Source organism: Tachyglossus aculeatus, chromosome 21 (genome assembly GCF_015852505.1).
Source record: "Tachyglossus aculeatus isolate mTacAcu1 chromosome 21, mTacAcu1.pri, whole genome shotgun sequence".
Classification (NCBI taxonomy): Eukaryota; Metazoa; Chordata; class Mammalia; order Monotremata; family Tachyglossidae; genus Tachyglossus; species Tachyglossus aculeatus.
Window position 1 is genome coordinate 41098307 of NC_052086.1, and position 17446 is coordinate 41115752.

Below are 17446 nucleotides of genomic sequence, written 5' to 3' on the forward strand. Positions count from 1 at the left end.
CCCAAAGTCACACAGCTGACGATTGGCAGAGCTGGGATTTGAACCCGTGACCTCTGATTCCAGAGCCCGGGCTCTTTATAATAATAATAATAATATTAATAATAATAATAATAACAGCATTTATTAAGCGCTTACTATGTGCAAAGCACTGTTCTAAGCGCTGAAGTGATCAGGTGATCAGGTTGTCCCACGTGGGGCTCACAATCTTAATCCCCATTTTCCAGATGAGGGAACTGAGGCACAGAGAAGTGAAGTGACTTGCCCAAAATCACACAGTTGACAATTGGCAGAGCTGGGATTTGAACCCATGACCTCTGACTCCAGAGCCTGGGCTCTTTATAATAATAATAATAATAATGGCATTTATTAAGCGCTTACTATGTGCAAAGCACTGTTCTAAGCGCTGGAGAGGTTACAAGGTGATCAGGCCATCCCACGGGGGCTCACAGTCTTAATCCTCATTTTACAGATGAGGGAACTGAGGCACAGAGAAGTGAAGTGACTTGCCCAAAGTCACACAGCGGACAATTGGCAGAGCTGAGATTTGAACCCATGACCTCTGACTCCAGAGCCCGAGCTCTACCTGATCACCTTGTAGCTTCCCCAGCGCTTAGAACAGTGCTTTGCACATAGTAAGCGCTTAACAAATGCCATTATTATTATTATTATTACAAGTTGGCAACATATAGAAACAGTCCCTACCCAACAGTGGGCTCACACTCTAGAAGGGGGAGACAGACAACAAAAGAAAACATATTAACAAAATTAAATAAATAGAATAACTATGTACAAGTAAAGTAAATAGAGTCATAAATATGTACAAACATATATAAAGGTGCTGTGAGGAGGGGAAGGAGGTAAGGCAGGGAGGAAGGAGGGGGCTCAGAAGGATGGGCACTACCAACATATGACCCTCTCCTCAAGACTCACTGAGGGCAGGGAATGTGTCCTTTTATCGTTCCATCGTCTACTCCGAAGCGCTTAGTACAGTGCTCTGCACACAGTAAGCGCTCAATAAATACGACTGAATGAATGAATGAATGCAGAGCACTGTATTAAGCGCTTGGGAAGTACAAGTTGGCAACATATCGAGACAGTCCCTACCCAACAGCGGGCTCACACTCTAGAAGGGGGAGACAGACAACAAAACAAAACATGTTAACAAAATAAAATAAATAGAATAACTATGTACAAGTAAAGTAAATAGAGTAATGAATATGTACAAACATATATAAAGGTGCTGTGAGGAGGGGAAGGAGGTAAGGCAGGGAGGAAGGAGGGGGCCCAGAAGGATGAGCACTACCAACATAGGACCCTCTCCTCAAGACTCACTGAGGGCAGAGAATGTGTCCCTTTATTGTTCCATCATCCACTCCCACGTGCTTAGTTCAGTGCTCTGCACACAGTAAGCACTCAATAAATATGATTGAATGAATGAATGAATGCAGAGCACTGTATTAAGCGCTTGGGAAGTACAAGTTGGCAACATAGAGACAGTCCCTACCCAACAGCGGGTTCACAGTCTAGAAGGGGGAGACAGACAACCAAACAAAACATATTAACAAAATAAAATAAATAGAATCAATATGTACAAGTAAAGTAAATAGAGTCATAAATATGTACAAACATATATAAAGGTGCTGTGAGGAGGGGAAGGAGGTAAGGCAGGGAGGAAGGAGGGGGCTCAGAAGGATGGGCACTACCAACATAGGACCCTCTCCTCAAGACTCACTGAGGGCAGAGAATGTGTCCCTTTATTGTTCCATCGTCCACTCCCAAGTGCTTAGTAATAATAATAATAATAGCATTTGTTAAGCGCTTACTATATGAAAAGCACTGTTCTAAGCACTGGGGAGGAATCCAAGGTGATCAGGTTGTCCCACGTGGGGCTCACAGTCGTCATCCCCATTTTACAGATGAGGGAACTGAGGTTCCGAGAAGCGACTTCCCCAAGGCCGCACAGCGGACATGTGGCGGAGCCGGGATTCGAACCCATGACCTCGGGCTCCAAAGCCCGGGCTCTTTCCACTGAGCCCCGCTGCTTCTCAGTACAGTACAGTATGCTTAGTACAGTGCTCAATGAGGGAATTGAATCGAATCGCCTTTGCCTTCCTCCTCATCCTTTCCTTCCTCCGGACTGGTGGTGATCTCCGGCCTCCGGGCACAGGACCACATTCCGGTGCCCTACCAGCCGGACTCCAGCAGCAACCCCTCGTCCACGACTTCGTCCACGCCTTCGTCGCCCGCGCCTCCGCTGCCCCCGAGCGCCACTCCCCCGTCTCCTCTGCACCCCTCTCCGCAGTGCCCAAGGCAGCAGAAGAACTTCAACATGCCAGGTACCCGCTCGTGACACCCGGGGGGCTGGGAGAGGGGTAAAAAAACACAAAATTGTGGTATTTGTTAAGTGCTTATTACGTGCCAAGCCCTGTTGTAAGTGCTGGGGTAGATCCAAGGTCATCAGGTTGGCCCATGTGGGGCTCATGGTCTTAGAGAAGCAGCGCGGCTCAGTAAAAAGAGCTCGGGCCTTGGCGTCGGAGGTCATGAGTTCAAACCCCGGCTCCGCCAATTGTCAGCTGTGTGACTTTGGGCAAGTCACTTCATCATCATCATCATCATCAATCGTATTTATTGAGCGCTTACTGTGTGCAGAGCACTGTACTAAGCGCTTGGGTAGTACTAATTGGCAACATATAGAGACAGTCCCTACCCAACAGTGGGCTCACAGTCTAAAGTTCACTTCCCTGGGCCTCAGTGACCTCATCTGTCAAACGGGGATGAAGACTGTGAGTCCCCCGTGGGACAACCTGATCACCCTGTAACCTCCCCAGCGCTTAGAACAGTGCTTTGCACATAGAAAGCACTTAATAAATGCCATTTTTATTATTATTGTTAGAGAAGCAGCGTGGCTCAGTGAAAAGAGCACGGGCTTGGGAGTCAGAGGTCATGGGTTCAAATCCAATGTCAGCTGTTTGACTTTGGGCAAGTCGCCTCACTTCTCTGGGCCTCAGTGACCTTATCTGTTAAATGGGGATTAAGACTGTGAGCCCCCCGTGGGACAACCTGATCACCTTGTAATCTCCCCAGCGCTTAGAACAGTACTTTGTGCATAGTAAGCGCTTAATAAATGCCATCATTATTATTCACTCATTCAATGGTATTTATTGAGCGCTTACTGTGTGCAGAGCACTGTACTAAGGGCTTGGGAAGTACAAGTTGGCAACACATAGAGACGGTCCCTACCCAACAGTGGTCTCACAGTCTAGAAGGGGGAGACAGAGAACAAAACAAAACATATTAGCAAAGTAAAATAAATAGAATAAATATGTACAAATAAAATAAATAAATTAGTAGAGTAATAAATATGTACAAACATATATACATATATACAGGTGCTGTGGGGAGGGGAAGGAGGTAAGGTGGGGAGGATGGGGAGGCGAGGAGGGGGAGAGGAGGCTCAGTCTGGGAAGGCCTCCTGGAGGAGGTGAGCTCTCAGTAGGGCCGTGAAGGGAGAAAGATTGTTATTATTAATCCTCATTTTACATATGAGGGAACTGAGGCACAGAGAATTTAAATGGCTTGCCCAAAGTCACACAGCAGACAAGTGGCAGAGCAGGATTAGAACCCACATCCTATGACTCCCAACCCTGGGCTCTTTCCCCTGAGTGGGGGGCTTGAGAACAGGCCCACCATCTGCCCGTCGAGCCAGGAGGCAGGATGATGATGACGGCATTTGTTAAGTGCTTACTATGTGCAAAGTACTGTTCTAAGTGCCGGATAATAATGGCATTTTTGTTAAGCACTTACTACGCGCAAAGCACTGTTCTAAGCGCTGGGGAGGTTACAAGGTGATCAGGTTGTCCCACAGGGGGCTCACAGTCTTAATCCCCATTTTACAGATGAGGTAACTGAGGCACAGAGAAGTTAAATGACTTGCCCAAAGTCACACAGCTGACAGTCGGCTGAGCTGTGATTTGAACCCATGACTCCCAAGCCCGAGCTCTTTCCACTGAGCCACACTGCTTCGGGCTTCTCCCCTGAGAGACTCAGAGTCGTTCATTCATTCAGTCGTATTTGTTGAGCGATTTACCGTGTGCAGACGCCTGTACTGAGTGCTTGGGGGAGAAATAATAATAATGATGGTATTTGATGGTATGAAATGCAGTGTGGCTCAGTGGAAAGAGCACAGGCTTGGGAGTCAGAGGTCGTGGGTTCTAATCCCAACTCCGCTGCTTGACAGCTGTGTGACTTTGGGCCAGGCACTATTCTAAGTGCTGGGGTGGATACGAGCAAATGGGGTTGGACACAGTCCCTGCCCCATGTGGGGCTCACTCCCTTATCCCCATTTTACAGACAAGGTCAGTGAGGCCCAGAGAAGTGAAGTGACTTACCCAAGGTCACACAGCAGACATATGGCAGAGCCAGGATTGGAAACCAAGTCCTTCTGATTCCAAGGCCCGGGCTCTAATAATAATAATGGCATTTATTAAGCGCTTACTATGAGCAAAGCACTGTTCTAAGCGCTGGGGAGGCTACAAGGTGATCAGGGTGTCCCACGTGGGGCTCAAAGTCTTCATCCCCATTTTCCAGATGAGGGAACTGAAGCCCAGAGAAGTGAAATGACTTGCCCAAAGTCACACAGCTGACAACTGGTGGAGCCGGGATTTGAACCCATGACCTCTGACTCCCAAGCCCGGGCTCTTTCCCACTGAGCCACGCTGCTTCTCTAGCCACTAAGCCATGCTGACGCTCAGTACAATACACCAATATAATAATAATAATAATAATAATGGCATTTATTAAGCGCTTACTATGTGCAAGGCACTGTTCTAAGCGCTGGGGAGGTTACAAGGTGATCAAGTGGTCCCAAGGGGGCTCACAGTCTTAATCCCCATTTTACAGATGAGGTAACTGAGGCCCAGAGAAGTGAAGCGACTTGCCCAAAGTCACACGGCTGACAAATGGCGGAGCCGGGATTTGAACCCATGACCTCTGACTCCAAAGTCCGTGCTCTTTCCATTGAGCCGCGCTGCAATATAATGGACGCATTCCCTGCCCGCAACAAGCTTACGGTCCAAAGTCCTGGGGGGTTTCTAGGCAGACCCTCCTACCAGGATGGGTGGTCCTGTGCCCGCTACTTCTGTGCCCGGTGGGAATCTAGCTCCTTCTAGACTGGAAGCCCAGGGGAAACAATTCATTCAATCGTATTTATTGAGCGCTTACTGTGTGCAGAGCACTGTACTAAGCGCTTGGGAAGTACAAGCTGGCAACATATAGAGACAGTCCCTACCCAACAGTGGGCTCACAGTCTAGAAGAGGGGGACACACAACAAAATTTTAGACTGTGAGCCCGCTGTTGGGTAGGGACTGTCTCTATATGTTGCCAATTTGTACTTCCCAAGCGCTTAGGACAGTGCTCTGCACATAGTAAGCGCTCAATAAATACGATTGATGATGATGATGATGACAAAACATATTAACAAAATAAAATAAATAGAATATGTACAAGTAAAATAGAGTAATAAATACGTACAAACGTATATACATATATACAGGTGTTGTGGGGAGGGGAGGGAGGTGGGGAGGGGGGGATGGGGCTCACACTCTCAATCCCCATTTTCCAGATGCGGTAACTGACAAGTGACTTGCCCAAGGTCACACAGCAGACACGTGGTGGAGCTAGTGGCGAGAGCCCAGGACTGGGAGTCAGAAGGTCGTGGGTTCTAATCCTGCCTCCGCCACTTGCCTGCTGTGGGACCTTGGGTAAGTCACTTTGTTTCTCTGGACCTCAGGTCCCTCATCTGTAAAATGGGCATTAAGACCGTGAGCCCTCGGTCTGATCGGGACTATGTCCAACCTGATTATCTTGTATCTATCCCAGTGCTGAGAACAGAGTCTGGAATGCGATAATAGTAATGGAAGAATGGTATTTGTTAAGCGCCTACTACGTGCCAAGCACTGTTCTAAGCGCTGTGGAGGCTACAAGGTGATCAGGTTGTCCCAAGGGGGACTCACAGTCTTCAAGCGATGGGGGAGATACAAGGTCATCAGGTTGTCCCACATGGGGCTCACAGTCTTCATCCCCATTTTCCAGATGAGGGAACTGAGGCACAGAGAAGTGAAGTGACTTGCCCAAAGTCACACAGCTGATAAGTGGCGGAGCCGGGATTAGAACCCACTACCTCTGATTCCCAAGCCCGTGTTCTGGAATGCAATAATAGTAATGTAAGAATGGTATTTGTTAAGCGCCTACTATGTACCAAGCACTGTTCTAAGCGCTGTGGAGGTTACAAGGTGATCAGGTTGTCCCACGGGGGGCTCGCAGTCTTCATCCCTATTGTACAGATGAAGTAACTGAGGCACAGAGAAGTGAAGTGACTTGCCCAAAGTCACACAGCTGATAAGAAGTGGCAGATCCGGGATTAGAACCCACGACCTCTGATTCCCAAGCCCGTGTTCTGGAATGCGATAATAGTAATGTCAGAATGGTATTTGTTAAGCGCCTACTATGTGCCAAGCACTGTTCTAAGCGCTGTGGAGGTTACAAGGTGATCAGGTTGTCCCACGGGGGGCTCACAGTCTTCATCCCCATTTTCCAGATGAGGGAACTGAGGCACAGAGAAGTGAAGTGACTTGCCCAAAGTCACACAGCTGATAAGAAGTGGCAGATCCGGGATTAGAACCCACGACCTCTGATTCCCAAGCCCGTGTTCTGGAATGCGATAATAGTAATGGAAGAATGGTATTTGTTAAGCACCTACTATGTGCCAAGCACTGTTCTAAGCGCCGTGGAGGTTACAAGGTGATCAAGTTGTCCCACGGGGGGCTCACAGTCTTCATCCCCGTTTTACAGATGAGGTAACTGAGGCACAGAGAGGTGAAGTGACTTGCCCAAAGTCACACAGCTGATAAGTGGCGGAGCCGGGATTAGAACCCACAACCTCTGATTCCCAAGCCCATGTTCTGGAATGCGATAATAGTAATGTCAGAATGGTATTTGTTAAGCGCCTACTATGTGCCAAGCACTGTTCTAAGCGCTCTGGAGGTTACAAGGTGATGAGGTTGTCCCACGGGGGGCTCACAGTCTTCATCCCCATTTTCCAGATGAGGGAACTGAGGCACAGAGAAGTGAAGTGACTTGCCCAAAGTCACACAGCTGATAAGTGGCGGAGCCGGGATTAGAACCCACGGCCTCTGATTCCCAAGCCCGTGTTCTGGAATGCGATAATAGTAATGTCAGAATGGTATTTGTTAAGCGCCTACTATGTGCCAAGCACTGTTCTAAGCGCTGTGGAGGTTACAAGGTGATGAGGTTGTCCCACGGGGGGCTCACAGTCTTCATCCCCATTTTCCAGATGAGGGAACTGAGGCACAGAGAAGTGAAGTGACTTGCCCAAAGTCACACAGCTGATAAGTGGCGGAGCCGGGATTAGAACCCACAACCTCTGATTCCCAAGCCCATGTTCTATCCACTGGGCCACACTGCTTGAGACCAGTTTTTTACCTGTTCTTTGCGTGGCTTTAATGCTGGATTCCAATCCTGCCTCCACCACTTGGCTGCTGTGAGATCTGGGGCAAGTCACCTCACTGCTCTGGGCCTCAGTTTCCTCATCTGCAACAACGGGGATTCAATTCATTCATTCATTCAATCGTATTTATTGAGCGCTTACTGTGCGCAGAGCACTGTATCAATCATTCAGTCAATCAGTCAATCGTATTTATTGAGCGCTTACTGTGTGCAGAGCACTGAATCAATCAATCAATCAATCAATCGTATTTATTGAGCACTTACTGTGTGCAGAGCACTGTACTAAGCGCTTAGGAAGTACAAGTTGGTGACATATAGAGACGGTCTTTATTTGTACTCCCTCCTACTTAGACCGTGGTACCTGATTATCTGATTAACTGATATCTGATTATCCAGTGCTTAAAACAGTGCTTGCACATAGTAAGAGCTTAATAAATACCATCATTATTATTATCTTGTATCGACCTCAGCACTTAGTACAGTGTTTAGCACATAGTAAGTGCTTAACAAATACCACTTGCTTTTTCCACTGAGCCACGCTGCTTCTCTAAGTGCTTAAGTGTAGTAAGTGCTTAACACTTACAAGTACTCTCCCCCTCCCCATCTCCCCCACCTTACCTCCTTCCCCTCTCCACAGCACCTGTATATATGTATATATGTTTGTACGGATTTATTACTCTATTTATTCATTTATTTTATTTGTACATATTTGTTCTATTTATTTTATTGTGTTTAATATATTTTGTTTTGTTGTCTGTCTCCCCCTCCTAGACTGTGAGCCCGCTGTTGGGTAGGGACCGTCTCTATATGTTTCCAAGTTGTACTTCCCAAGCGCATAGTACAGTGCTCTGCACACAGGAAGCGCTCAATAAATACGATTGAATGAATGGAGGAATAACGGCTCCAAAAATACCACTGATTGGGTGATCGACTGATTAATTGATAGCCAGGCTTTCAGACCAGCCCGTGATTAAGTGAGTGGGTGAGAGGGAGTGTGCTAGAGAAGCAGCGTGGCTCAGTGGAAAGGGTTCGGCTTGGGAGTCAGGGGTCATGGGTTCAAATTCATTCATTCATTCAGTCGTATTTATTGACCGCTTACTGTGTGCCGAGCACTCTACTAAGCGCTTGGGAAGTACAAGTTGGCAACATACAGAGACGGTCCCTACCCAACAGTGGGCTCACAGTCTAGAAGATCTGGGCTCTGCCGCTTGCCAGCTGTGTGACTTTGGGCAGGTCGCTTCACTTCTCTGGGCCTCGGTTCCCTCATCTGGAAAATGGGGATGAAGATGGTGAGCCCCCCGTGGGACAACCTGGTCACCTTGTATCCTCCCCAGCGCTAAGAATGTGCTTTGCACATAGTAAGCGCTTAACAAATACCCCAATTATTATTATGTGTTTGTGCATGCATGGGTGTGTCTGTGTGTGTGCACACAGGGAGATATGTTGCCAACTTGTACTTCCCAAGCGCTTAGTCCAGTGCTCTGCACACAGTAAGTGCTCAATAAATACAATTGATTGATTGATTGATTGATATGTTGAAGCTAGAAGCTTCCTCTCCTCCTCCTCCGCCTCTCCATCCCCCCTGCCTTACCTCCTTCCCTTCCCCACAGCACCTGTATATATGTATATATGTTTGTACGTATTTATTACTCTATTTATTTATTTATTTTACTTGTGCGTATCTATTCTATTTATTTTATTTTGTTAATATGTTTTGTTTTGTTCTCTGTCTCCCCCTCCTAGACTGTGAGCCCACTGTTGGGTAGGGACCGTCTCTTTATGTTGCCAACTTGTACTTCCCAAGCACTTAGTCCAGTGCTCTGCACACAGTAAGCGCTCAATAAATACGATTGATTGATTGATTGGTAGAAGCCGGATTTTTTAAAACGATGATTTCTACCCGAACCCGGGGACTTTCATTTCAAGTGCTAATCTCGAGTTTTCGGTGGCGGAACAGATGCCAGAATGTGAATCACAGACTGACTCATCCTAGTTTCTTCCAGTGAGTTAATTAGACAAATTGCCTGGTATTTACACCGAGTGAACTCCAGTACTCCTGTCTCCAAGGTAGCCCTTCTCATTTCTCCCAGCAGCTCTAAAATAACCCCAAACCCCAAAAACAATTAAAAAAAAGGGCAAACCAGATGCACATCAAACTAAACTTGGGATTTGCTTGTGAGACTCATCCTCTCGGCTATTATCCTGCCTAGAAACCCAGTCCTAAATAATAATAATAGTATTTAAGAGCTTTCTATGTGCTAAGCACTGTACTAAGCAGTGGTACTTACAAGATCATCTATTTATTTTATTTTGTTAATACGTTTGGTTTTGTTCTCTGTCTCCCCCTTCTAGACTGTGAGCCCACTGTTGGGTAGGGACCGCCTCTATATTCATTCATTCAATCGTATTTATGGAGCGCTTACTGTGTGCAGAGCACTGTACTAAGCGCTTGGGAAGTCCAAGTTGGCAACATCTAGAGACGGTCCCCACCCAACAGCGGGCTCACAGTCTAGACGGGGGAGACAGCAAAACAAAACATATTAACAAAATAAAATAAATAGAATAAATATGTAGAAGTAAAATAAATAGAGTAACAAATATGGTCATATAAATATGACATCTAACTTATAAATAATATATGTTGCCAACTTGTACTTCCCAAGCGCGTAGTACAGTGCTCTGCACACAGTAAGCGCTCCATAAATACGATTGAATGAATGAAAGTCCCCCATGGGGCTCATACGCTAAATAGGAGGAGGAACAGGCATTGAATCCCCATTTTAAAGATGAGGGTAACAGAGGCGCAAATGACTTGTCCAAGGTCACACAGCAGGGAAGTGAAGCCCAGGCCCATGCTCTCTCCATTGGGCCACACTGCTGCTTCAGATACAAGTCCTGTCATTCATTCATTCATTCAATCGTATTTATTGAGCACTTACTGTGTGCAGAGCACTGTATTAAGCACTTGGGAAGTACAAATTGGCGTTATCTCTGGGTCTCCCCTCTGCTCCCCTCGAGTGAGTGCTCAATAAGTAAGATTGAATGAATGAATGAATGAATCAGGGTGGCCATCCTATGGAATTTTTTTTCCCCAGGAAATGGTGCAGGTCAGAAATATCAAAAAGTTTTGGAAAGATTTGGAGCAATTCAAGGATGAGAGGATACTGATGGATTTCTAGAGAGAGTTGGAGAAGTAGAGTGAAAAACTAGACAGCCTATAATAATAATAATAATAATAACCATGGTATTTGTTAAGCACTTACTATGTGCAAAGCACTGTTCTATACCCATTTATTCATTTAGTCAGTTGTATTTATCAAGTGCTTACTGTGTGCAGAGCACTGTACTAAGTGCTTGAGAGAGGACAATAGAATGATAAACAGACATTTCCTGCCCACAATGAGCTTAGAGTCTAGAGGGGTAGACAGGCATTGATATAAATAATAATAAGAAGAATAATGATGGCATTTATTAAGTGCTTACTATGTGCAAAGCACTGTTCTAAGCACTGGGGAGGTTACAAGGAGATCAGGTTGTCCCACGAGGGGCTCACAGTCTTAATCCCCATTTTCCAGATGAGGGAACTGAGGCCCAGAGAAGTGAAGTGACTTGCCCAAAGTCACCCAGCTGACAATTGGCAGAGCTGGGATTCGAACCCATGACCCAACTATGTTGCCAACTTGTACTTCCCAAGCGCTTAGTACAGTGCTCTGCACACAGTAAGCGCTCAATAAATACGATTGATGATGATGATGATGACCCCTGACTCCAAAGCCCGGGCTCATGCAGGGCTCACTCCCTTATCCCCATTTTACAGACAAGGTCAGTGAGGCCCAGAGAAGTGAAGTGACTTACCCAAGGTCACACAGCAGATGAGTGGCAGAGCCAGGATTGGAAACCAAGTCCTTCTGATTCCAAGGCCCGGGTTCTAATAATAATAATGGCATTTATTAAGCACTTACTATGAGCAAAGCACTGTTCTAAGCGCTGGGGAGGCTACAAGGTGATCAGGGTGTCCCACGTGGGGCTCAAAGTCTTCATCCCCATTTTCCAGATGAGGTAACTGAAGCCCAGAGAAGTGAAATGACTTGCCCAAAGTCACCCAGCTGACAATTGGCAGAGCTGGGATTCGAACCCATGACCCCTGACTCCAAAGCCCGGGCTCTTTCCACTGAGCCACGCTGCTTCTCTGATAAAGACCTCCTCCAGGAAGCCTTCCCAGAGTGAGCCCCTTCCTTCCTCTCCCCCTCGTCCCCCTCTCCATCCCCCCCCATCTTACCTCCTTCCCTTCCCCACAGCACCTGTATATATGTATATATGTTTGTACATATTTATTACTCTATTTATTTATTTATTTTACTTGTACATATCTATTCTATTTATTTTATTTTGTTAGTATGTTTGGTTTTGTTCTCTGTCTCCCCCTTTTAGACTGTGAGCCCACTGTTGGGTAGGGACTGTCTCTATATGTTGCCAAGTTGTACTTCCCAAGCACTTAGTACAGTGCTCTGCACATAGTAAGCGCTCAATAAATACGGTTGATGATTGATGAAGACGCTTCTCAAGACCAACTGACCGTCCTCCGCATCAACCAAAATCTCCTCACCGTTGGCTTCAGAGCCGTCCATCGCCTCGCCCCCTCCTACCGCACCTCGCTACTCTCCTCCACCAACCCAGCCCGCAGACTTCGCTCCTCTAGTGCTAACCTTCTCGCTGTCCCTCCATCTCGTCGCTCTCGCCCTAGCTCACATCCCGCTTCTGGCCTAGACTCCCTCCCTCCTCAGAGCGTCCAGACAATGACTCTCCCCCGCGTCAAAACCTTCCTGAAGGCCCGTCTCCTCCATGAGGCCTTCCCAGACTAAGCCTTCCTTTCCTCATCTCCCACTCCCTTCCTTGTCTCCCTGACTTGCTCCCTTCCTTCATCCCCGCTCCCAGCCCCACACCACATGTCCATATCTCTCATTATTTATTTATCATCATCATCAACCGTATTTACTTAGCGCTTACTATGTGCAGAACACTGTACTAAGTGCTTGGGAAGTACAACTTGGCAACATATAGAGACAGTCCCTACCCAACAGTGGGCTCACAGTCTAAAAGGGGGAGACAGAGAACAAAACCAAACATACTAACAAAATAAAATAAATAGAATAGATATGTACAAGTAAAATAAATAAATAAATAGAGTAATAAATATGTACAAACATATATACATATATACAGGTGCTGTGGGGAAGGGAAGGAGGTAAGATGGGGGGATGGAGAGGGGGACGAGGGGGAGAGGAAGGAAGGGGCTCAGTCTGGGAAGGCCTCCTGGAGGAGGGGAGCTCTCAGCAGGGCCTTGAAGGGAGGAAGAGAGCTAGCTTGGCGGATGGGCAGAGGGAGGCCATTCCAGGCCCGGGGGATGACGTGGGCTGGGGGTCGATGGCGGGACGGGCAGGAACGAGGCCTAACGGTGAGGAGATTAGCGGCGGAGGAGCGGAGGGTGCGGGCTGGGCTGGAGAAGGACAGAAGGGACGGGAGGTAGGAGGGGGCCAGGGGATGGATGGACAGCCTGGAAGCCCAGGGTGAGGAGCTTCTGCCTGATGCACAGATTGATTGGTAGCCACTGGAGATTTTTGAGGAGGGGAGTAACATGCCCAGAGCGTTTCTGGACAAAGATAATCCGGGCAGCAGCATGAAGTATGGATTGAAGTGGACACGTCCTGAACGTTTTTGTCAAGAAATGATCCGGGCAGCAGAGCGAAGTATGGACGGGAGTGGGGAGAGACAGGAGGCTGGGAGGTCAGCAAGGAGGCTGATGCAGTAATCCAGGCGGGAGAGGATAGGTGACTCTATTAACGTGGGGTCCAGAAGGGAAGAGTCTTGGTGCCAGTTTTGGAGAGAGACCCCTGAGTTGGATTGTTCTTTCCAAGCGCTCAGTGCAGTGCTCTGCACACAGTAAATGCTCAATAAATACGATTGAGTGAATGAATGAATGAGTGTTTCATTCATCCGGATTGATTAGTCTGGCCTCTGCCTAACTTCTTATATTTATTGAGCACTTACCACATGAAGCGCACCATACTAAGGACTTAGTAGAATGCTATATTATCATCTCTCTCAGGCAGTCAGTCAGTTGCATTTATGGAGCGCTTACTGTGTGCAGGGCACTGTACTAAGAGCTTGGGAGAGTACAGCTCTTAGAGAAGCAGCGTGGCTCAGTGGAAAGAGCCCGGGCTTTGGAATCAGAGGTCATGGGTTCAAATCCCCGCTCCACCAATTGTCAATCAGTCAATCAATCAATCAATTGTATTTATTGAGCGCTTACTGTGTGCAGAGCACTGTACTAAGCAGTTGGGAAGTCAGCTGTGTGACTTTGGGCAAGTCACTTCACTTCTCTGGGCCTCAGTTCCCTCGTCTGTGAAATGGGGATTAAGACTGTGAGCCCCCTGTGGGACAACCTGATCACCTTGTCACCTCCCCAGCGCTTAGAACAGTGCTTTGCACATATTAAGCACTTAATAAATGCCATCATTATTATTATTTATTAAGCACTTACTATGTGCAAAGCACTGTTCTAAGCGCTGGGGAGGTGACACGGTGATCAGGTTGTCCCTCATGGGGCTCACAATCTTTATCCTCATTTTCCAGATGAGGGAACTGAGGCCCAGAGAAGTGGAGTGACTTGCTCAAAGTCACACAGCTGACAATTGGCAGAGCCAGGAATTGAACCCATGACCTCTGACTCCTAAGCCTGGGCTCTTTCCACTGAGCCACGCTGCTTCTCTTAACTTCTCTGTGCCTCAGTTCCCCCACCTGGAAAATGGGGATTAAGACTGTGAGCCCCCCTTGGGACAACTTCAATCAGTCAATCAATCAATCGTATTTCTTGAGCACTTACTATGTGCAGAGCACTGTACTAAGCGCTTGGGAAGTACAAATTGACAACACATAGAGACAGTCCCTACCCAACAGAGGGCTCACAGTCTAGAAGGGGGGGACAGAGAACAGAACCAAACATACCAACAAAATAAAATAAATAGGATAGAAATGTACAAGTAAAATAAATAAATAAATAAATAAAAAGAGTAATAAATATGTACAACCATATATACATATATACAGGTGCTGTGGGGAAGGGAAGGAGGTAATATGGGGGTAACTTGATCACCTTGTAACCTCCCCAGCACTTAGAACAACGCTTTGCACATAGTAAGCGCTTAATAAATGCCATCATTATTATTATTATAATTATTATTAGAACTCATCAGTATTACAGACGCATTCCCTGTCCACAGTGAGCTTACAGTCTAGAGGGATCTTGTCTTGTCTTATGCCGCCGAGTCGTTTCCAACGCATAGCGACCCCACGGACGCATCTCTCCCAGACCGCCCCGCTCTCCATCAGCGATCGTTCCGGTAGTGGACCCAGAGGGTTTTCTTGGGAAAAATCCCGAAGCGGTTTATCATTGCCTCCTTCCGCACAGATCAATTCTTCAATTCTCTCCTGGGCCGCTGCTGCCCAGCACGGGGGAGTTTTGACTTGTAGCAGACGGCCTTTCACTCGCTACCCACTGCCCAAGCTAGGAATGGAACGGACAGGCCTCTGCTTGACTCTTGACTCTTCTAGACTGTGAGCCCACTGTTGGGTAGGGACTGTCTCTAAATGTTGCCAGCTTGCACTTCCCAAGCGCTTAGTACAGTGCTCTGCACACAGTAAGCGCTCAATAAATATGAGTGATTGATTGATTGATTGATTGACTCTCCCTCCCGTAGCCGAGACTGGTAGAGGACTGGAAACTCTCCAGACGCCACCCTGAGAGGGGTTAGAGGGATCTAGTAGTCTATAAATGACAGATGATGATGATGATGGTGGCACTTGTTAAGCGCTTACTATGTGCAAAGCACTGTTCTAAGCATTGGGGTAAATACAAGGTGGTCAGGTTGTCCCATGTAGGGCTCACAGTCATCATCCCCATTTTACAGATGAGGGAACTGAGGTACAGAGAAGTGAAGTGACTTGCCCAAGATCACACAGCAGACATGTGGGGGAGCTGGGCCCCTCCTTCCTCTCCCTCTCTCCCCCCTCCCGATCCCCCCTGCATTACCTCCTTCCCCTCCCCACAGCACCTGTATATATGTATAGATGTTTGTACAGATTTATTACTCCATTTATTTGTACATATTAATTCTATTTATTTTATTTCATTAATATGTTTTGTTTTGTTGTCTGTCACCCCTTCTAGACTGTGAGCCCGCTGTTGGGTAGGGACTGTCTCTATACGTTGCCAACTTGTACTTCTCAAGCGCTTAGTACAGTGCTCTGCACACAGTAAGTGCTCAATAAATATGATTGAATGAATGAATGAACGAATGACCTCTAATTCCCAAGCCTGGGCTCTTTCCACTGAGCCACGCTGCTTCTTACCTCCTTCCCTTCCCCACAGCACCTGTATATATGTTTGTACATATTTATTACTCTATTTATTTATTTATTTTACTTGTGCATATCTATTCTATTTATTTTATTTTGTTAGTATGTTTGGTTTTGTTCTCTGTTTCCCCCTTTTAGACTGTGAGCCCACCATTGGGTAGGGATTTTCTCTAGATGTTGCCAACTTGTACTTCCCAAGCACTTAGTACAGTGCTCTGCACACAGTAAGCGCTCAATAAATACGATTGATGATGATGATGATGAGCCATGCTGCTTCACAGATCTGTTAATAAGTGCTTTATCATATCATTTCCAGGAGGCCTTCCCTGACTAAATTCTTGTGTCCTCTTCTCTCTCTCACTTCTGCGTCCCCCTCGCTCTTGGATTTGCCCCCTTTATTCACCCCTCCCTCATCCCCACAGCGCTTATGTCCATATCATTAATTTATTTATGTGCCTTAAAATCTGTCTCCCCCTCTGGGGTGTAAGCTCCTTGTGGGCAGGGAACGTGTTTACTGACTCTATTGTATCGTCCTCTCCCAAGTGTTCAGTACAGTACTTCTGCGTATAGGTCACTCAGTGGAAAGAGCCCGGGCTTTGGAGTCAGAGTTCATGGGTTCAAATCCGGGCTCCGCCAATTGTCAGCTGTGTGACTTTGGGCGAGTCTCTTTAATAATAATAATAGTAATAATAATGGCATTTATTAAGTGCTTACTATGTGCAAAGCACTGTTCTAAGTGCTGGGGAGGTTACAAGGTGATCAGGTTATCCCATGGGGGGCTCACAGTCTTAACCCCCATTTTACAGATGAAGGAACTGAGGCCCAGAGAAGTTAAGTGACCTGCCCGAGGTCACACAGCGGGTAGTTCGCGGAGCCAGGATTTGAACCTGTGAGCTCGTACTCCAAAGCCCGGGCTCTTTCCACTGAGCCGCGCTGCTTCTCTTAACTTCTCTGTGCCTCAGTTACCTCATGTGTAAAATGGGGATTAAGACTGTGAGCCCCCCATAGGACAACCTGATCACCTTGTAACCTCCACAGCGCTTAGAACAGTGCTTTGCACATAGCAAGTGCTTAATAAATGCCATTATTATTATTATTATTACAGTACTCGCTCAATAAATACAACTGACTGATTGATTGATGAACTGATCTCGTGCCCTTATGGAATCCAGAGCCTGATTACTGAAAATCTGGTGGGGGAATGAGCATTATGTTCATTCATTCATTCATTCATTCAATCGTATTTATTGAGTGCTTACTGTGTGCAGAGCACTGTACTAAGCGCTTGGGAAGTACAAGTTGACAACATATAGAGACGGTCCCTACCCAACAGTGGGCTCACAGTCTAGAAGGGGGAGACAAAGAACAAAACAAAACTTATTAACAGAATAAAATAAGCAAGGAGAGACTGAAGATCATCATCATCATCAATCGTATTTATTGAGCGCTTACTATGTGCAGAGCACTGTACTAAGCGCTTGGGAAGTACAAATTTGCAACATGTAG

At 46.7% G+C, this 17446-nt stretch overlaps 1 protein-coding gene across 1 annotated transcript in view; it reads left to right on the top strand.

The window, feature by feature from the left end:
- KSR2 (kinase suppressor of ras 2) overlaps positions 1-17446 on the top strand; it is a 451469-nt gene that overhangs the window by 336065 nt on the left and 97958 nt on the right. Inside the window, exon 10 of the mRNA XM_038762755.1 lies at positions 2168-2336. Coding sequence (XP_038618683.1) covers positions 2168-2336 — 169 coding nt within the window. The remainder of the gene's footprint in view (positions 1-2167; positions 2337-17446) is intronic.